Source organism: Chlorocebus sabaeus, chromosome 24 (assembly GCF_047675955.1).
Source record: "Chlorocebus sabaeus isolate Y175 chromosome 24, mChlSab1.0.hap1, whole genome shotgun sequence".
Lineage (NCBI taxonomy): Eukaryota > Metazoa > Chordata > Mammalia > Primates > Cercopithecidae > Chlorocebus > Chlorocebus sabaeus.
This window is the reverse complement of record NC_132927.1, coordinates 45,312,782-45,334,040: the sequence shown is the minus strand read 5'-3', so window position 1 is coordinate 45,334,040 and position 21,259 is coordinate 45,312,782. Positions and strand designations below refer to the sequence as shown.

General features: G+C 49.7%; 1 protein-coding gene and 1 pseudogene across 4 annotated transcripts in view; one reads left to right on the top strand and one right to left on the bottom strand.

Moving 5' to 3' along the window:
- The window catches only part of ACTN1 (actinin alpha 1), a 106,256-nt gene that overhangs the window by 38,120 nt on the left and 46,877 nt on the right, over positions 1-21,259 (top strand). For all 4 annotated transcript variants that reach the window (XM_007987096.3, XM_007987095.3, XM_007987094.3 and 1 more), the window contains exon 2: positions 17,395-17,509. In XM_007987096.3, coding sequence (XP_007985287.1) covers positions 17,395-17,509 — 115 coding nt within the window. The remainder of the gene's footprint in view (positions 1-17,394; positions 17,510-21,259) is intronic.
- Positions 6,504-6,968, bottom strand: LOC103229231 (barrier-to-autointegration factor pseudogene; annotated as a pseudogene).

The following is a 21,259-nucleotide window of genomic DNA, read 5'->3' as shown; positions in this document are numbered from 1 at the left end:
TCTTTGATCTTTGAAGAGGACTATGAATACACTGACCACAGGCGGAAGCCCCTCGTCCCATCCTGCCCCGCCCAGAGGTCCCTGGGCTTCTCAGCAGAGGTGGACAGATCTGCCTACAGCTGTTCTTCTTCCCACCCTTCTGGAAATGGAACTTTCCACAGACACATTCCTGTTGCTTAGCTTGCTGCTCCCTGCTGCTGCTCCCTTGCTGCCCTGTCCCTCAAGCCGGGCTGGCCATACCAAGGTGTTGGCGAGCTGCTCAGCCTGCTGGGCTGCTGACACCCCAGACCACTGCCGGCCTAGTGGACGGGCCAGGAGGGCAGTGACGGCACTGGCTCACGTTGTCCTGGGCCTGGGTGAGGGTTTCTGTGCTGCTTTTTAAGGTGCTGATCTGTGTGTGTGTGTTTTGGGAGAAGAAACTTTGTGTTGCTGAGCCTCAGGTGAAGAGAATTGAGGCCGTTAGGCTCCTCCATCATGGCCCAGTGTCATCTCGGGGCCATGCAAGGCCACTGTGTGTCTGTCACATTTTATCCTACAATCTTCTGTGATGGACACGCAGATTGTCCCCAGCTGCTCTCCTGCTGACACAAATGAGGCAACAATGAACGTTCTCCCATACATCCCAGTGCAGCTGTATGACGACTGCATTGAGCAGGGAATTGCTGGGTTGGAGGGAATTTCCTAATACGGTGCTGGGTTACTCTCTAAAATGGCTGTACAGTCTACTCTCCACCAGCCAGGCATGAGGGCTTCTGGATCCCTCAACCCCACCGACATTTGGCATAATCAATCACCTTTCTCATTGTTTGCCAGTCTCTTAGGTGTAAACAGATGCATTTTAGTTTTGAGCTGCAGCTGAAGAGGAACTCTCCACGTGCCAAGACTGCTCCCCTCCTCCAGTCAGCTCTCCTGGAACCAGAAACTTCCTCCTGGGTGGTGTTGAGAATCATGGTGATGCTCTGCAGAAAACCTCTCCTCTGTAGGGAGTGGCCGTTTATAGATACAGCCCGTTAATGCCTCAGTCCCTGCAGGAAGTTCTTTTTTTTTGAGATGGGGTCTCACTGTCTCCCAGGTTGGAGTGCAGTGGCATGATTACGGCTCACTGCAGCCGTGACCTCCCTGGGCTGGGGTGATCCTCCCACCTCAGCCTCCTGGGTAGCTGGAACTATAGGGGCACACCATCATGCCTGGCTAACATTTTAAAATTTTTTGTAGAGACAGAATTTTGCCTGTTGCATAGGTTCCTGCGGGAAGTTCTGCTCCCTGGGGATGTCTGCTCCAGTCCCACCCCCAGGGTGCAAATCACTGGTGTGACTTGTGGTGGCTTGTGATGCTTCCACAGTTGCTGAACTCGTTCCCTCATCCCTTCGTATCTCTGGCATCCTGAGGGCTTGGGTTCCCTGGAGCTTTGAGAATTCCTTTGCAAAGTCATGTGGCTACTGCTGGGTGGTTGTCCCTCAGGGAGGAGGTGGGTAGTACTGTGGCATTGGCTTGGAGTTTGGGCGGGATCAGTGCTGAGGTCCTGTTGATCACGTTTTGACTGAGTCAGAGAGGTTGAGGTGCAGTGCCTGCTGGATCCTGCGGCCCCGATAAAGGAACACACTGGGCACCAAGGTGTCCCCCATGACCCGTTGATGCTACCTGGGACCGTTTAGTGACAAGGGCAATTCCATGGGTCCTGGAGTCGTTCTTTTTGTCTCATGCCTTTCCGTGAGCACCCTTTCTCTTGTCTTTCTTGTACTTTAGTAATGAACTCTAGACACTGTTAACTACTTAAGGTGTGCTGGGCTTTTTGCATAGATTATCTCATTGAAACTCCTTACCAACCCAGTGGAGAAAGGTATTGTACCTGTTTTATAGATGAGAAAACCGAGGCTCAGAAAGATCAAGAACTTGCTTAGGTTCCAAGGTTAGTAAGTGGCAGACCCATACTGAACCCAGCTCTTCTGTGCCCAAATTCGTTCTTAGCCACTAAGCCTTGGTCCTCAGAGTGTGGTTTCTGGACTGGCAGCATCAGCATCACCTGGATACTTATTAGAAATGCAGTTTCCCTGCCTGCCCAGAACTTTGGAATCAGGAACTGGTGGTGGGGCCCAGCAGCCTGTATTTTAACAAGCCCTCCAGGCAATTCTGGTAAATGTTCAAGTTTACATGTCAAGTTTGAGAACCATTGCACTCAATTATTCTGCTGTTCTTTTTTCTATTTTTTTTGCCCGGCTTCTCCCCTTCTGTCATTGGGCCAGTCACTGTAAGCCCAGACTTTGGACCCTGGCTACTCTTCAGGGGCTTCATGCGCCTTTTAAAGAGGTACAGTAATCTGTCCTCTGGGGCCTCCAGGAACCCTCCCAAGTCCCCAAAAGCAGTTGACAGAGCTGATGCTCCAGCTGCCTCAGGCCGACAGCCTGGTGACTGGAACCACCATGGGGGTCAGAGTTCCCAGTCACTATGCCCAGGGAGGTGCTTTGAGGGGTATGAGTGATCCAGGGGTGGACTGTGGGACAGACCAGGACAGAAGCTCCTGCTGGGAGGTTATTTTAGGGCCACAGAAAGGAGACTTGGAAAACTTCCTTGTCCAAGCGGGATCTCTTTCTTTCTTGCAAATTTGTAATGATAAGTGGTTTGATCTTTGGAGAGGAGCTTCCACACAGGGGGTTGGAATCTAGGCAGGTTCCTTGTTTCTGGTCAGCAAGGCACATTCAGGAGAAATGACCCTGGGGAGAGGACAGAAGCTATTTTTTTTTTTTTCTCCAGTAGAGACAGGGTCTTGCTATGTTGCGCAGGCTGGCCTTGATCTCCTGGCCTCAGGCAGTCCTCCTGCCTCAGCCTCCCAAAGTGCTGGGATTGCCGGTGTGAGATACCAGAGCCAGTCATATTTAATTTTTGAGCTCCCACCGTAAGTCTAGTTTTCTGCTGTTTAATTCTTAGCCCAACCCCAGGAGGGGTGGATTTCATCATCCCATTCCACAGATAAGACCATGGAGGTTTCAAGCTGGAAGATTGAGGGTCATATCTCAACTACATGGAGGGGTCAAGTTAGGGGCCAGAGTCTGCCAGACCCCGGGTTCCCATATTGTATGAGTGGCAGGCTGGGCCAAATCCCTGTCAGCTGGGGGAGTTCTCTATGGAATTGAGTGACCCAGAGCTCTCAGCATCTGTGCCAAAAAAACCAAATGACCTCACTTTTGGTGGCTTTTCCTTCTTTGGGGAAGGAATGTGCTGGCCACTGCTGGGAGCTGCAGCCTGCTGAGGCCTGTGTGCTCTCAGACCCGCAAGGGCCAGAATCAGACTCCAGACATGGGGGAGGGGTTACAGGCAGGACCAAACTGTAACCCTGGAGGAGTGAGGAGGAGGCTGTTCTCACACTGGCCTCCCGGAGCGGGTGCCACTCTGCTTCGAAGACCAGCTCCTCCCATTTAGTAATCCTCATCTCAGCAGGCTTACCAGCCACTGTTCAGTAGCTGAACTAGCTCAATTACATCAGTCCCCTGAGAGGGCTCTGGTCCAGGGCCTGCCTTTGAGCCTGGTTTCTTGCCAATGGGCCAAATGGGTTAAAAACAAAACCACATCTTGATATAAAAGGCTTAGCGGGGTCCTGGAACATTTTAGTTTAAAAGAGAAATAACAGCTTTATTGAGATGTAGTTCACATACCCATACAATTCACCCATTTATACAACTTCATGGTTTTTAGGATGTTCACATAAATGGGCAGCTATTTATGTCATCAGTTTTGAACATTTTTATCACCTTAGAAAGATATTCTATACCCCTTAGCTATCACCTCCCCCCAACTCCTCTGTTCCCAGCCCTAAGAAACCACTAATCAAGCTGCTTTCTGTCTTCATAGGTGCTTTTGTGTTTTAACATCTAGTGAGTGCTTGGTCTGTGTCTGGCAGCAGACTGAACCCTTTGCACTAGCTCACATAGCCCTCCCTTGTGACTACCTTACGGGCTGCAGGCTCGTTTTATCTTTATTTTATTACTATTGTCACCATCATCATTCTGGCCTACAGAAGTCTTTATTGATGTGAGAACCAAGGCTCCGGGAGGCCCAGTCACGAGTCCAGGATTATGAAGTCTGTACTGGACAGAGCTTGCTGTTGGCTGGCAGTTGGGGTGGGCTCTTGGGTCCCTGGGAGGGGATGAGGCTGTGGATGGTGACAGATTGGCTGAGGCAGTTGACTCTCATTGGCGAGGAGCTAAGAGGACAGACCTGTTTCTTCGCTAGGATCTTGTGCCCACCTGTTTTAAAGCGGCTCTGATTTCTCCCGAGAGCCCATAGGTTCCACCTGTACCAGGCAAGCAGGAGCTGGGCAGTCTACCTTCTGGGGGGCCATGGATGGCAGGAAGGCCAGATCAGTCTCTTGGTGGCCCAGGAGTCCTCTCAAGCAGGGTGCCTTTGTTAGGTCGAACAGCCTCCCAGAAAGAGCTGCGGGTTCCTTGCTTCTTGGCCCTGGTGACCCTCTGGGTGTGTGGTGCTGTGTCTTTTGAAATGGGCTGTAGATGGGTGTAAACCAGGAAATGCAGGCTCCACTCCCCACTCCCTGTCTCCTCCTCTTGGCCAGAGGCCGGTCTCTGAGTTCTCTCATCAATGGAGAAAAAAACCACAGGACTTCTTTCTTGCTCTGTGAATGATTAACTTTGATTAAATAGACAGTGAATGGGAAGTGAGAGCATCCTGACCGCTGACATGGACTGGGCTCCTGATGTGTCCAGGGTATCTTTCTGGCTGTTTTGCTTCCATTGTCATAATCTTCACAAAGTGATGATGTTCTTTATCTGCATTTGTAAGGTGAGGCAATTGATGCCTAGATAGTTTAACTAAAGCTGCACAGTCAGTGAGTGGTGAGGACCTGCTGGGTTAACATTGTTTAAGTGTCTGTTGTGGACACAGCACCAGGCTAAATCTTTCAGGATGTAGGGTCTAATTTGGTCCTGTCTCATTCTGTGCCATTGTAGGGCTTGTTATGCCCATTTTACAGATAGGGATCCTGAGGCTAGGATTAAGTCTCTGTCCAAGCAGACAGATCTAATGTGAGGTGTGGGCTGGCACTGGAGCCTAGGTCTGTCTTGTTCCAAAGTCCAAGGTGCACCCCCAGTCCCCTGAACTCTAGTCACCAGGACCCCAGCACTCACATGTCTTGGGAACAGGCTGTTAGAGCAGTGCCCGGTCCCAGCAGAGGCCTGGCAGTTGTCAGCTTTTTCAGCAGCCACTCCCAGGTGGATGGGAAGTAGGCAGATCTGGGTGGAGATGTTCCCGAAGACTCTGCTTTTCATCAGCACATGAACCAGCTGACGGCTGGCTTTGAAGGGCTGGCAGTCAGCCCCTGATAAGTTAGCCAGATACTCTTATTTACCTTGCCAGAACACTGGGCATCTGAGATCACTTCTGGGCAGGGCTTTGCTTAGACAAACCATCCAGGGCCCACGCCCTGGCCAGACTGGCCATACTCTGTGGGGGTCAGAGGGATTCCAGCACACCCCGGCTGCACCTCAGTAACCTCTTCAGCATCAGTGGATGCTGCAGGGGATTCAGCCCTGAGCACAGGTGCTGGCCTGGCCTTCTCCAAGGACCCTGCTAGTTCACACACCCTGCCCGCACAGCAGGGGGCTGGCTTGGGCTGGCAGGGTGCTTGCATGGGGAGGCTTGAGGGCTGTTGGAGGCTGACGAGTTTGTTTTTGACTCGATGAGCCTAGACCAGAGTTCTGGGTGTTCTACTGAGGGAGAAGAAGGACCATCCGATGAGAAGCTGGCTTGTATAGGAAGCTGTGTACCATTTTCAGAAAGCACAGAAGCTCATTTGGGTGATTTCCTGGGGTCACTTGGCCAGAGTACAGCCCTTCATCTTACCCAGTTAGCAGTTTGCTGTCTTAACTATTGGGGAGATGTGTGTGTGTGATTGCTGGTGTATCCTCATGCCCTGCTCCCTAATTATGACTTTAAGATTTTACACTGATAAGGCACTTTGAAGTTCTTCAGAGCTTTTTCCCTATATTATGTCTTATTTTATTCCCAAACTCATCCTTTTAAATAGATGAGATAATTTTTTCATTTTTCATCTTTATTTCGGAAACATCCTTTTTCCTTCTTCATAATACCTGAGACTTGTCCCACCCTTGCCAAATAATTCCAGTGAAATGGGAAGTCCCCTCTATCCTATCATAGAGGTCTGACATAACAATTAAATGTATATATTCCCAGATAGACTTTTCTTTTTTTTTTTTTTTTTTGAAAGCCACTAACTTTATTGATCTAAAAAACTTTACAAGGACAGTGACTGTTCTGCCAAAAAAACAGCCAAATGGTATCAAATGGACTGAAAGTGAGGGTGGGGGTGAGGGACGGGGCCAGGGATCCATGCAGGAAAGCTGATAACTGTCACCGGGGAACTGGCAAGGGAAAAAGGAAGGGGGAGGCATGCAAGAGCGAGAATCCAAAAAAGTTGAAATGGTTAGGGGAGAAAACTCCCAAAAGACCCTGGAGTACATCGGAGGTGAGTACAATAGCAATCTTTTCCTCTGTAGAGGACAGGGGAGGAGTCCCTCCTCGGCTGCAAACTCTGGGTGAGGGCTGGGGATTGAGGGCTTCCTAGACAGCATCACAAGAAGGTATCGCACCACTCTCGAAGGCATCCGAAGCAGTCTTGGGACTGCTTGGCGTTGGCACCACAAGTGTGCTTCAGCCATTCCTGGAAGAGGTCTTCATCTTTCTTCAGCACCAGAAACTGGCCAAGGACAACACAGGCCTTGTCAAAGCCCCTTTCCTCCAGCTTCTTGCCCGGGACTTCACTTGGCCAGGCTCCCCACTGGCTCTTCCCCCATGGGCTCTGCCACGAAGTCTCGGTGCTTTTGGGAAGTTGTCATCTTGATCAGGCCTAATTGGCAGCTTCAGTTCCCGTAACAGTTCCTCCCGCCACCCCCTAGACAGACTTTTCTTATATTTGCATACTTAAAAAAAAAAAAAGGTAATGACAGCACATTTTGATACAAATGGTTTTGGTACAAAACTCAAAAGAAACAAAAGTATATTCTGTGAAAAGCAAGTGTCCCCCACCCCCTGCCTTCCCATTTCCCTCCCTGGAGGCAGCCGATGATCCCCATCCTTCTGTGTCCTGCTAGGGAGGTTCTAGCATAAAGCTTTTAGATACTGTTCGGGAAACTAATATCAGGGGTCTGCTTGGTGAGGAGGGTTAGGAGCTGGCTTCCTTGAGACTGAAACACTGAGTATGATCTGAGTTCATGGAGATGAAATTGTCCCTGGGGAATTTTTTGGCTTTGTTTGGCAAGGGGGAGAGCCCACCAATCAGAATAAACCCTACACAGGAACAAAAGATTGTTGCTGGGTGCTATTTGGTTGTGTCTTCTAATTAGGCATGTTATGGGAAAAGTTGCTGGGCTCTAGCCTACAAGATAGGAGGGACTTGTTTGGGCTAACAGAGCTGGAAGGGATTGAAGTGACTTCTCTGAGGTCACATGCCTGGCTGAGCCAGGGCAGGGCCCAGGTTTCCTGGCCTCATCCTCTGAACACAACTCTCCTGGCCTGAATGGTGGCTGGTATTTTTGATTCCGGGAGAGTGGGAGGATGTGCTTGGAAGAGGTGTGGCCAGCACGTGAGGTTGGAGCCTGGGCTGTCCCACCACTGCCCAGCTAGTCTTGTTTGGCTGCGGGTGGGTTATCTTGTTTATTCCACTGTTCAACAAATGGAAAAAGCACCTTTGTCAATGGAGGTTTCTCTGGGAAGGTCAGCCAGAGTGGACGGCCTGGATTGTGTGTTGAGACTTAAACATCAGAACAGAGTGCTCTGGCTGGGCGTGGTGGTTCATGCCTGTAATCCCAGCACTTTGGGAGGCCAAGGCGGGCAAATCACTTGAGGTCAGGAGTTTGAGACCAGCCTGGCCAACATAGCAAAACCCTGTCTCTATTAAAAATAAAAAAAATTAGCCAGGCGTGGTGGCGCATGCCTGTAGTCCCAGCAACTCGGGAGGCTGAGGCAGGAGAATCGCTTGAACCTGAGAGGTGGAGGTTGCAGTGAGCTGAGATTGCACCTCTGTACTCCAGCCTGGGCGACAGAGGGAGACTCCGTCTCAAAATAAATAAATAAATAAATAAAAAGAAAAAACAGAGAGTTCTCTGACAGGAGAAGGGAGAGGGAGCAGATCATCATAAAAACCAACTGCACTGCCAGGCGCGGTGGCTCACACCTGTAATCCCAGCACTTTGGGAGGCTGAGGCAGGTGAATCACCTGAGGTTGGGAGTTTGAGACCAGCCTGACCAATATGGAGAAACCCCATCTCTACTAAAAATACAAAATTAGTCAGGTGTGGTGGAGCATGCCTGTGATCCCAGCTAGTCAGGAGCGTTAAGGCAGGAGAATTGCTTGAACCCGGGAGGCGGAGGTTGCGGTGAGCCGAGATTGTGCCATTGCACTCCAGCCTGGGCAACAAGAGCAAAACTTCTCAAAAAAAAACAAAAAACAAAAAACAACCAAAAACCAGAAAACAAACAAAAACAACCAACCACATTTACAGACAACTGTAAAACAGCAAAAAATCCTCAGCAGTTCAGTTACTGGAGTGCAAGCCCTGTTAGCGTTTTGATGTGTTTTGTTTTTAGTCATTTTTTTTCGTGTTTGTGATTGCTTACATAGTTTTAAACTTGGGGTACATACAGTCTTGAATCCTGCTTTTTGAGTTAATTATATATAAACAGCTTCTTTCATAGTAACAGTTTCAGAACCCATCATTTTGGCCATGTACTATTTCATTAAGTGGATGATGAAGCCTAATATACTTAATACCTTATTAATATAATTTCTGGCTCTAATTTTTCTCTCTCAAAGAATGCTGGCAAGAACATTCGTATGCTTACAGCCTTTGCTTTATTTAGAATTATGAGTTGCTGTCCATCAGAGTTGTACCAATCGCCTGCCCACAGTGATGTGCCTTTGTCACTGTACCCACCAACAGTGGCAATGATCAGAAAAGTACTTCGCACATGTAATAAGTGACAAATATACCTTTTTAAAATTCACAAGGCATGGCGGCATGTGCGTGACATGTCTAACCACAGGCCCCCGTGACAGGTTTTGACATGGGTTCCTCATTGATCCAGCCCCAGGAGAGGCTCGCCCGCTGCCCCTCACGGGAAATCTTGCCAGCTTTTGCCGACTCCCAGATGGCTGATGTCCCCAAGGTCTGTCAGGAGTGTTAACTGTGGTAGGCACAGCTGTCTGCTGCATGCTTGTTTTAACATGTCATACGTGTGTAACTTGTTTTAACATGTCATACGTGTGTAACTTTGTTAGGAGACTTAGAAAGCTTTCATGTTTTCCCATTGTGAAACCAAAGATCCATTGGGACTTAATTCAGATTTAGCCTGCGACATTTTTGGGGGGCCTGTGGGATGTCTTATTTTTTACACTGTGGCAGCATTTCAAAACTGAGGGAGTCTACTTAAAAATCTAGTTTTTGTTTTTTTTTTTTTTTTTTTGAGAGAGGGTCTCACTCTGTCACCCAGGTTGGACTGTAGTGGCACAATCATGGCTCTCTGTAAGCCACAACCTCCCAGGCTCAAGCAATCTTCCTACCTTAGCCTCCTGAGGAGCTGGGACTACAGGTGTGCACCAGCATGCTTGGCTAAATTTTGTTTGATTTTTTTGTAGAGATAAAGTCTCACTGTGTTACCCAGGCTGGTCTTGAACTCCTGGACACAAGTGATCCTTCCACCTTGGCCTCCCAAAGTGCTGGGATTACAGGCATAAGCCACTACACCCAGCAAAAGTTCAGATTTCTGTCTCTTCTTCATTGGAGGTGTGGCAGCCCAGGGCCCATGTTGCCATATGAGGCACAGAGGAGCTGCTTCTGCCTCAGGCCACCTCCTGCCATGATACAGAGGCCCTGTTCTAGTTGCCATTGGGCAGCTCACATGCACCCTGCCACACTTGTATTTTGGGATAGCCATGTTTTCTTCTGGGTAGAAAAACAAAGGATAGCCCAAGAGAGCCACTGTTTCAAGAAAAATGCATAAGAATACAGGGAGGTGGCTGGGCGCGGTGGCTCACGCCTGTAATCCCAGCACTTTGGGAGGCTGAGGTGGGTGGATCACTTGAGGTCAGGAGTTTGAGAACCAGCCTGGCCAACACGGTGAAACCCCGTCTTTACTAAAAATACAAAAAAATTAGCCAGGTGTGGTGGTGCTCGCCTGTAATCCCAGCTACTCGGGAGGCTGTGCCAGGAGAATCGCTTGAACCCCTGTGGCGGAGGTTGCAGTGAGCTGAGATCGCGCCACTGCACTCCAGCCTGGGCAACAGAGCGAGATACATCAAAAAAAAAAAAAAACAAAAAACAAAACAAAACAAAAAAAAACGAAAGAAAAACCAGGGAGGTGAGGACTAACTTGTCCTACACTTGACCCCTCCTTTTGCTTTAGTTTCCTCATCTCTAAAGTGGGGAGAATACTTGTCCCACAGTGTCATTTTGATGATTCAATGAGTTAAAGGAGGTAAAGCACTCAGGAGAGGATCTGGCATGTAGCAAATGTTCCATACATATCAGCTGCTGCTGTTACTATGATCTGTGGCATATGTGTTTGTCTCCTCCAGATGAGGAACTGAGGGGTGAATTTTGGTTGTCATAGCTTGGGGTTGGGGGATGTTACCAGCAACTAGGGCGGGGTCCAGGGGTGCTGCCGAACATCCTATGATGCATACGGCAGCTTCCCTGCCCCCACCAAAACATTTTTCATACCCCAAATATCAGTAGTACTGAGGCTGAGAAACCTTGCTGTATATATAAAGGGGAGTTTGTTAAGGAGTACTGACTCACACGATCACAAAGCAAGGTCTCACAGTAGGCTGTCTGCAAGCTGAGGAGCAAGGAAGCCAGTCTGAGTCCCAAAGCTGAAGAACTTGGAATCTGATGTTTGAGAACATCCAGCACGGGAGAGAGATGGAGGCCAGAAGACTCAGCCAGTCTAGTCTTTTCATGTTCTTCTGCCTGCTTTTATTCTGGCTGTGCTGGCAGCTGATTAGATGGTGCCCACCCAGATTGAGGGTGGGTCTGCCTTTCCCAGTCCACTGATTCCAATGTTCATCTCCTTTGCCATCAGCCTCACAGACGCACCCAGGAATAATACTTTGCATCCTTCAATCCAATCAAGTTGACAATCAATATTAACATCACACTGGGCATGGTAGTGTGCACCTTTAGTCCCAGCTACTTGGGATGCTGCAAAAAAATCCTCTAAACCAACATTTTCAAGGGCTGCCTTTCAAGGGCTGCCTCAGGCTCTCAGAGTCAGAATGGTAAGGGACCTTACTTAGCTTTGCCGGAGGGAGCTGCTTGAATCCCTTCCCCAGCGCCTTTGCCAAGCCCTGCCTTTAGCTGCAGGTAGCACACTGTATAGCCAGCTTGTGGTCTGTTCTTTATTATGTTGAACTCTAATCTTCCCTGAAACTTTCTGTCCTTCATTCTAATAATAGTAGCTCCCATTTTTGGAGGCTTTTGTGTGGGTAATTTTGCTTAAGCATTTTCCACGTGCTGCTGCAACGATCTTCCCCACCCTGTGAGGTAGGTTCTATTACCATCCCCATTTTACAGATGTGGAGATGGAGGCTTGGAGAAGTCAAGTCACCTGCACAGTCACTCACTGGATCCAGGTCCATCTTGCTCTAGAATCCACTTTCCTCACCATTCCTCACCACTGGCCTGTTCTGCCTGGTCTGTACCCAGCAAGTTGACTCACTCATTCACGGGAGGGTCTTTAGATATTTGCAGTGAATCCCTCAGCCTTCTCATCTCTCCTCCTGGTCATGGAGCCCCAGTTCCCAAGATTCCCCTCAAAGGCCTGTCTGGTCTGCTTACCATCTGGAGTGATCTCACTTGCCTCTTGACAACCACCTGCCTGTCTCTGGGCTCTGCCTGTCTCTGCCAGGCTGCCCCAGAGAGGCTGCCCATCTTCTGCCAACTCTGCTGATGTTCCATCAGCTCAGACTCTCTGTGCCAATGCTGGCTGCAGTCCCCTGGATTTCATCTGGTTGGTGTTTTCACTTCACAGTGACCCATTTTCAGTGATACCCTATGAGATTCAGCTTACCTGTTTGGCCACTGAGAATCTCAGCCTTGGTTCTGCTGTTCCCTTCCAGCACCCACCCATGCCTGCACCTGAAATCCACATCATTTGGGTGGAGCAGAAAGTGTGAGGGGCTGGAGGAGTCGGGAGGTTGGGTTGTGAATGTAACCCAGCCGTGTGGGCTGGGGAAAGCCGCTCACCCTCTCTGGTGTGTGTCCTTAGTTGTAAAGTCAAGGTTTGACTTGGGTGGTGCCTAACACCTCTTCTAGCTCTAACATTCTTTTATGAGGTGTGTTAACAGCATAAACTTATAATAATTATACCCCCATTTGTGGTGGCAATAGTAACAATGGATAATTATTGCAGTTGCTATAACATTTTCAGTGTTTTAAGTGGACTGTCTCATTGACTCCTCCAGTAGTCCCTGGGTAGGTGCTATTACTACCCCCATTTACAGATGGTGCCTTAAGGCAGAGCCATGTCAAGTGACTTGTCCAGGGTTTACCACCTGCTAGAAGTTGATAGGCCTGGATTTGCAGTGTCTTCTTTAGAGTGACTAAATCCTTGCATTCCCATAGATACTTGTCTGCAGAGTGATCTGAGCAAATCCCATGGCTCTCCTGCTTTAGGGTCTTGTGATTTATCCCTCCCTCCCCGCATGACCAAGGGTATGAAGGATGCTTGACTGTAAAAGCTCATCCCCTGACTCATGCTTCTGTGGTAATCTTCTGTACCCCAGATCCCTGCAGAGTGTGATTATTCAGACATCCTTTTAGAATCTAAAATTCAGGCAGTGATGATGATGGCAGGAACCACCACTTTGTGCACACTTACTATATTTCAGACACAATGATACTATATTGTCATTATTCACATAAATTAACATTACTATGCTGATATTATTTACTGCATAAGGGTATTTCCTCTCAGTCATGCCTGGGAGATGCTATTGTCCCCCATTTACAGACATGAAAACGGAGGCTCAAAGAGGCCTGTTGTGGCTAAAGTCACATTGCAGTGCGTCTGAGCTGGGGGGCAGGGAAGGCACGTTCTCAAAAGCCATATTCCTTTCCAACACATTTTAAAGGAATTATATCAACATAATTGTGAAAGATATGACGAAAAGATGTTAGCAGCATCTGTGAGAGCAAAGCTGTGAGACCTGTACAGAAGGTGGACAATGTGATTCTGTCTCCATGGCCAGCTCCGTGAGCCCTGGCCTGGGTTGGGGCCCCTCTGTTGGCACCTGGCCAGGTCCCTCTTTGCAACCCTGAACTTCCGGGCTGGAAAGTTGCACTCTTCACCTCCTCAAACCACCTTTAAACTGGATTAGACATGGGCAGTGGCTTCGAGGTCAGTGAGAGGCTGAGCAGGGGTCCAGGCTGTTTTGCGGCCCCTCTCTCTGTCCCGGGTCCTCAGAGACTGTGCAGGGCCGGGGCGGGTGGAGTGCAGATAGGGCTGTTGAGAGGAGAACAGGCCATTGCCGCTGCTCTGTGGGAACGTCCCAGTGTGATCCTTGGTCCCAAGAACTTTTCCTGGGACCTCTCGGCATCCCCGAATCCATTTCTGGAACGGAGTGGATCCACTGAAGACCTGCTGTCCCAGGTCTCCTTTGTCAGGCTGTGAGCCTGAGCATGACCCAAGGAGGTGACTTGAAGATGGCCCTCTCCCACGAACACGCCACAGTTCCACTCTCTCCCACGAACACACCACAGTTCCACCCTCTCCCACGAACACGCCACAGTTCCAGCCCTCTCCCACGAACACGCCACAGTTCCAGCCCTCTCCCACGAACACGCCACAGTTCCAGCCTCTCCCACGAACACACCACAGTTCCACCCTCTCCCACGAACACACCACAGTTCCACCCTCTCCCACGAACACACCACAGTTCCACCCTCTCCCACGAACACACCACAGTTCCAGCCCTCTCCCACGAACACGGTTTCAGCCCTCTCCCACGAACACGCCACAGTTCCAGCCCTCTCCCACGAACACGCCACAGTTCCACCCTCTCCCACGAACACACCACAGTTCCAGCCCTCTCCCACGAACACGGTTTCAGCCCTCTCCCACGAACACGGTTTCAGCCCTCTCCCACGAACACGGTTTCAGCCCTCTCCCACGAACACACCAGCACCGGTTCAAAAAGCTTGCATGTTGTCATCTTGGAAACAGTACAGTGCATGGCGGGGGGGGACCTACAACAGGAGGGTTTGGTGGCTGGGGCAGGGAGAGGATGGGGGTGGGAGTGCAGGGGAGCAAGAGCAAGTCCTCTGAGACCTGGTCCTGGGAACATTGTGGGGAGCTAGTCCTCTTCCTCCTCCCCACTGTTCACTGAGCATTTACTCAATGGCAAGTTCTTTACGGATATTTTTTGAGTTAATCTTTTTAACTTTTATGAAGTGCTCTTACTGTCCCTGTTTTACTGCAAAGGGAACTGAAGTTTAGGAAGGTTAATCTGAAGGTCACACAGCCAGTAAATAGTGGATCCGAGGACGGAACCCAGCTCTGATGCATCCTGAAGGGCACGTTGTTGATCACCGGGTCACTGCCACCATTTCCTCCTCTTGCCTCAACTTTGCGGTGGGTGCTGCTTGTCGGGGAAACTTTGCAGTTTGAGAGGTGCTCAGAGCCCCTTTCAAGGCAGTAATCTGTGGGGCCTCTGAGGGTTGGGGGTTTTAGTAAAGCCGTGTTCCAGTGCTTTGTCCGGGAGACCCGAGCAAACACAGGTGTGTTTTGTTTCCCAGGGCTAAGCCTGGCCTCTCCAGGAAAGGGGACTGGCTGCTTTCAACAGCGCTTTTCCTCTTTCAAAAGCAGTGTCTTTTTACAACAGCAGCCTCTTCCTCCTTTATCTCACCCCCAACCCCCTCCACGACTGGGTAGTAAACAGTGAGAATTTACAGCCCCCAGCTGGGCGGGTGCAGGGCGGTGCCTGCTAGGACCCCGGGTGTTTCAGGTCGCATTGGACCTGAAAGCGTCCGTTCGAGTTGCTGGGGCTGACACAGTTCCCCTCAAGGGAATAGAAAACCTTAGGCTGAAGGTTCAGTGCTGGGGGCCTGGGATTGGGTGCTGGGGATGGCCAAGTTGGTGATAAATGAGAAGAGACCGTCCACCCCAGTGTGAACGCACACTCCAATGTGAATGCACAGCGTGAAGACACTGGGCAGACCAGTGTCAGCTGGGAGAGAATGTGCAAAACCAAAATAAATTATATTTGTTTTAAAGAGTTAAAAATCCTTTAATATTTTTTCTACCAATAAAAAGAAGTTAAAATAAAGGTGCAGTGCCAGCACCGGAGGAAGGATGCTTGATACATATGCTTCCCTCCCCTGTTGTGTCCTCTTTCCTCCGAGCTGTCTTCTGTGTCCAGAGGGTCCCTAAGAGCACTGTTTGTCCCATCACCCCCTGCCCTGAGAGCATTCAACCTCACCCACAAGGTACAGTTGGATCTCCCAGGACCCTCTCAGCTTTGCATCCAGTTCCCCACTTGTTCCTTCACCTGGCTCCACAATTCTTATGTCCACTAGAATGTCTGCTGCACAGAGGCAAGGACTTTTGATGTTTAGTTCACTGCTGTGTCCCTGACTCTGTGCCCTGGGTCTCTGGGATATAAAGGTGAACATTGAGTGTCTACCTCCAGGAGTTCCCAGGCTGGGGGTGTGGAACTGACAAGTGGCTAGACATAATGGGTGAATGCAGGGTACTGTGGGTGTATGTCCAGCCCAGACATAGTAGGTGCCTATCAGGAAGGCTCCCTGGAGGAGGTGATATCTCTACCCAGTCTTGAAAGATGAGTGAGTTAGCCAAGCAAGATAGAGAGGACATTGGAAATCAATGTATGCCTCTTATCCACCCCCAATTTGTGTGCCAGTCTTCCCAAAGCTCTGGGATAGCACAGTACGCTGTTTCTCTTCATCATGGGAGTAGGCTGGCCTGCAGAGTGGAGATATGTTTGCAGGAAGAGACAGGTATTCCGTATTGGTAAGTTACCAGTGAGACATGATTGAAAGATTAAGCCCAGAGTCATGGGGTATCATAATGTTGTCCCTTTCTCCCTGCCTGTGTGGAGTGATAGCTCCTGTCCCCCTGTTCTCTTTCTTGCTCACAGGCTCTTCAACTTTTGCTTCTAAATCTAAGCAGCTATTTCTTTTCCCCTAATACTCACTGATGTGATGTTCTTCCCTCTTCCTGCCCACTCATTGCCAGTTCAACTTCGGAGTTCCCCAGGGCAGGAGGAAGGGGGTGGGGAGCATGAGGCTGTGACCTTTCCCATGAGGAAGAGTATTTCTAGTGTGGTTCCTACTATCACATGAATGATACTCTTCCCACCCTTTGAATTTTGCAGGGCAGGTGGGAAGAGAGGTGAATGGCTCTGGTGTTGGGTGAGCCCCATGTAATTGGTAGTGCCATTTGGTGCAGAGAAGTCTGGAGTTGCCAATGAATGATTTAGATCTAAAGCAAGGGAGCTCTTCTCTCTGGTTGCCATAGACTGGAGACAACTGGAGAGAGATACCTGTTTTAGGTGTGTAAAACTGAGATACATGCTTTTCTCATGTTTGTTGAGACACCCTGTTTCTGTTTGAACCACCAGGTGGTGCTGTTGGCACAGGATGGCTTAGTTGCTGCCTCACCTGATCATGATCTGCTTAATAGAGAACTATGAAGCTGATGGTCTTTGATTTAACCTCCTTACGTTCCCTTTCTGGAACTCCTCATGCTTTTGCAGCTTAAGGTGCCCCTATCCCCACCCCAAACACACACAGATACACATTGGGGTGCTTACTCTTCTTCCCCCTTATCCTGACACCCTGCATCTGAATTCTGTTCTCAGTGAAACTTATTACTCCTTTCTCTTAGCTGGCTGCTAATGAAATGATTTAATATACTAATTTACCCTAAAGTATCAACAGGGCTTAATATGTTACTTCTGGGTTACTCTGTCTTAAAACTGTGAAGATCGAAACTAAGTCTTGTAACTTAAGAGGTAACTTATAAGAATGGAATTGTGGCATTTTCAAATGTGGGTGTGCATGATGTCTGTGAGAGAGGGCTGGGAGGCGGATGTTAAGGAAATTTGCTGCTTCATCTATCCTGCTTGCTCCCACCCATGTAGCAAGCTCTGTGTAGGGTTCCTCGGCTGCTGCCCTATGGGGAGCTCAGTGCTTGGTTGACCCTGTGAGTGAGACCATGGTGGGGCAACTCTGTTGAGAGGCTCTGCTGAGTAGGTGTCCACCGCCCACCCCCTGGCACTGTTAAACAGCTTGTCCAATGAGGATGACAACACCAGTCCCCTGACCACTTGCCCTTCTTCTCTCTGCCCAGACATTCACGGCATGGTGTAACTCCCACCTCCGGAAGGCGGGGACGCAGATTGAGAACATCGAAGAGGATTTCCGGGATGGCCTGAAGCTCATGCTGCTGCTGGAGGTCATCTCAGGTGAGGTGGACCCTGGCCCAGGACGAGATGCTGTCTATTGGTGCTGCCTGACACCTTGGCATCGCTCTGTCCATGGGCACAGCTGGTTTTAGAACTCTTGAAACAAGTTGGGGATGACATGTATGAATTCCCCCTAGGAGTGTGGGTCTGAGTTCTGGTTCTGGTGCCAGCCATCCAGGTGCCTTGGACAAATTGCTTTGCCTTTCTGTTTCAGCATCCTTGTTTGTTAAAAAAAAGGGAGGCTTTGAAGGAACTGAGGTTCTTTCTCCTCCCCAGTGTGATTCTGTGGCCAAGAATGTTAACCATGGGTGACTGTCTCCAAATCTTGGCTCCATTACTACTTATCTAGCTGTATCCAGGTGACCCAGGCCATTCCCAGTACTGTCTCCAAATCTTGGCTCCATTACTACTTATCTAGCTGTATCCAGGTGACCCAGGCCATTCCCCAGCCCCCGGTTTGTCCAGATGTCTGGAGGGACAGCTCTACTGGAACACACATCTCATCCTGCTTATGAACGCCTTTCTGCTACCCATCCCGTAAAGAGTGAGAGTCCTGTGAGTCTAGCCTTGGTTGATACACTGGGCCATGTTAGCTACTGTCTTCACTTTCTCTTCGCCTTGATGCCGGTGAGCCTTAGACCTAATCCCAGCCCAGGCCTCTCCCTTGAGCCACCTCTCAAATGCTTAACCTCGCTGGGCGTCTCCACTCCAGTGTCCCACATGGTCCTCTCAGCATGTCCAAAACTCTGTGCTTGTCACTCCTGCCCTAGCAAACCTCTTTTCCCTCCCAGAGTCTTGTTCTCTGCACCCAAGCTGGAATCATAGACAGTTCTTCTTTGCAACTTGTTACTGATGTTCTGTTCATTCTGATTCCTTCTTCTCAATCCTTCTTTTAACTCCTACTGTTGTGGTGTCAGTGTGGCCTGTGTCAACTCTCACCTAGATGATCCCATAAAGGCCTTTACCCCAGCTCCTCCTGGCAGTCCACTCCCATCGCTGTAGCCAGAGGGCTCGCCCGACAGTCAGTCCAAATATGGTCACGCTCTTCCCTGCTCACAGCCCTCAGCCCATGGTGCCTCTCCAGGGCTTTGAGCCTGCAGGCCACATTCTTTAGCATAGCTTATGGAACCCTGCATGAGCTGGCACCTGCTTTGTTTTCAACTCACTATTCCCAAAAAGGTATCAGACCTTAGATCCTCTGCCGGTTGGCGGTGGGGGCGGGGAACGTGCAGCTCTCCTCAGATGACATCCACTTTCTGTTCCCTGTGCCTTTGCACAAGCTCTAACTGCCCTTTTTTTTAAAAGTAGTTTTTTCTACTTTCAGATAAAACCTGTGTGTATGGTTAAATAATATATAACAAAAATGTATCATTTTAGCCATTTTAAAGGTTGCAGTGCAGTGGTATTAAATGCATGCACTCACTGTTGTGCAGCCATCACCACTGTCCATCTTCAGGGCTCCTCACTGTCTGAAATCGACACCCTACACCTGTTAAACACTAGCTCCCCGCTCCCCCTGGCCCTCCCCTGGCAACCACCATTCTACTTTTTGTCTCTGATTTGACTCCTCTAGGTATACCTTGTACGAGTAGAATCATACAGTATTTTTCCCTTTGTGACACTGATTTATTTCACTTACTAGAATATCTTCGCGGTTCATCCGTGTTGGAGCATGTGCCGCCATCCCTTTCCTTTTTAAGGCTGAATCATATTCCATTGTATGTATGCCCTACAGATATAAAATGGCTGCCTACATTTTGTTCATTCACCTGTCGGTGGACACTCGGGTTGTTCGTACCTTTTGGGTATTGTGAATAATGCTGGGACATGGGTGTACACAATACTTTTAAAATCCCTCTTTCAGTTCTTTTTTGGTATATTCCCCAAAGTGGAATTGCTAGGTTACATGGGAATTCTCTGTTTCATTTTTTGAGGAGCCACCATGCTGTTTTCTTCTAACTGCCTTTATTTATTTATTTATTTATTTTCTTTTTTCTTTTTTTCTTTGAGATAGGGTTCCACTATGTTGGCCAGGCTGGTATTGAACTCCTGACCTCAGGTGATATCCCCGCCTCAGCCTCCCAAAGTGCTAGGATTGCAGGTGTGAGCCACCGTGCTGGCCTCTAACTGCCTTTTAGAATGTCCCTGCTTCCTACCTCCTCTACTACGCTTCCCCAGTTTTAAACAAACCTGGCCTTACTGTTTATCATTCTTCAAAACACAGCTTGAGGGTGTCCTTCAAGAAGGCTTCACCCCTCCTCTGTCCCCTAATCTGAGTGGGCTGTGCCCAGCCCGCACCACCACCTCCCACCCCCTGCCCAGCTCCCCAGCACCTCTAATACCCCATTAATTCCTCTGCCGTATCTTTTACCACAAAGTGTAATCATTTTTGGTTCACTTGTTTTCTTCTCTGCTCCACACAGCTCCTTGGGGCAGGCCATCCTCTCTCTGTGTCCCAGGTGCTTCGAACAGCACCAGACATGTAGGTGGTGCTCCAGGAACATTAGAACAACTGAGTGCCCAGAGCTGGGCTTGTCTGCATGATACCCAGTGTGTTCCTGCTGCATGGGTCTGACCTGTGCCCAGGGGAACCTGTTCGTGTCTGTGCAGCATGTGCCTCTTTCCCAAGGCTGGGGAGGATCTGTTCTATGAAATGATCTGTTCTCCCCTGGACAGGAAATGCTGGGGTACCTTCTTCTCCTGATCATCGTTGGAGATGGGTAGGATGCCCCAGGATGAGGAGAAGGAGGGGGATGCTGCCTACAGAGATTCTCAAAGTGTGGTCCTTGGACTACCCACGCCAGAATCAGCAGGATTGCTTGTCAAAATGCAGATTTCCAAACCTTACCCCAGCCCTCCTAATCACAAACTTAGTGAGAGGGGGAAAGGGGTTGGACAGCCACAGATTAGCAAGTTCTCCAGGTGATTTTGTGCTGACTGTTGTTTGAGAACCACTGGCCCAGGTCTGGGAAGCTTTTCCCCTTCTCCCATGTTTAACCCTTGCCTCCTTCACTGTCCTTTGCAGAAGCCCCCTTCCGGCCAGTGTGCGCAGCTGCTGAATGGCTGGGGCACTCCACTTAGCTGGACAGGCCCCAAGGGCTGGGGCTGTAGCAGGAGCAGCCTTCCAGGGAGGGACATGGTGCTGTCTGCATCCATCCTGTGGGGAGGGAGCCCCTGTGCCATCTCCTCTGGACAGGAAATGCTGGGGTACCTTGCTGGGCTGCAGCCAGAGCCTTGGGAGGCCCCCAAGTGGAAAGTCTTGATTTAATTTAAAAAACAGCTGTGCTTCCCTGGGAGCTGACAGCCAGATCCCATCTGTGGCAGGAAGTCTGCTGTCTTCCAGAAGCTAGTGGGCTGCTGGGAGGCCACCTGGAGAGGTGCTGCTCTGACAGGGTGGGCTAGCCCAGAATCCCAGTGGCTGGTCCCTGGAGCTGTCACAGCCAGACTGTCGGCCTGCTGGGGAGACAGTGGGGCTGGTCGGGAGATCAGGACAGGCACAAGGGGCCTGAGTTCCAGGCTCTGCGATGTTGGGTCTCAGCCTTTTGGGGTCCTCGGCCCCTTAGAGACCCTGAAAGCTATGTACCCCTTTCCTAGGTATGGCCACATGCTGCACTTAGAAAATTCTCAGAGGCTCCTGGATGCTCGTTGTTCTGGGATAAAAGCACTCTTAATGGGGGTATTTGGAGAGCCAGCTCCTCTACCTCTGTTTTCTTGAAGGTTCTGACCTTGAAACCTGAGCAGCAGAAGCTA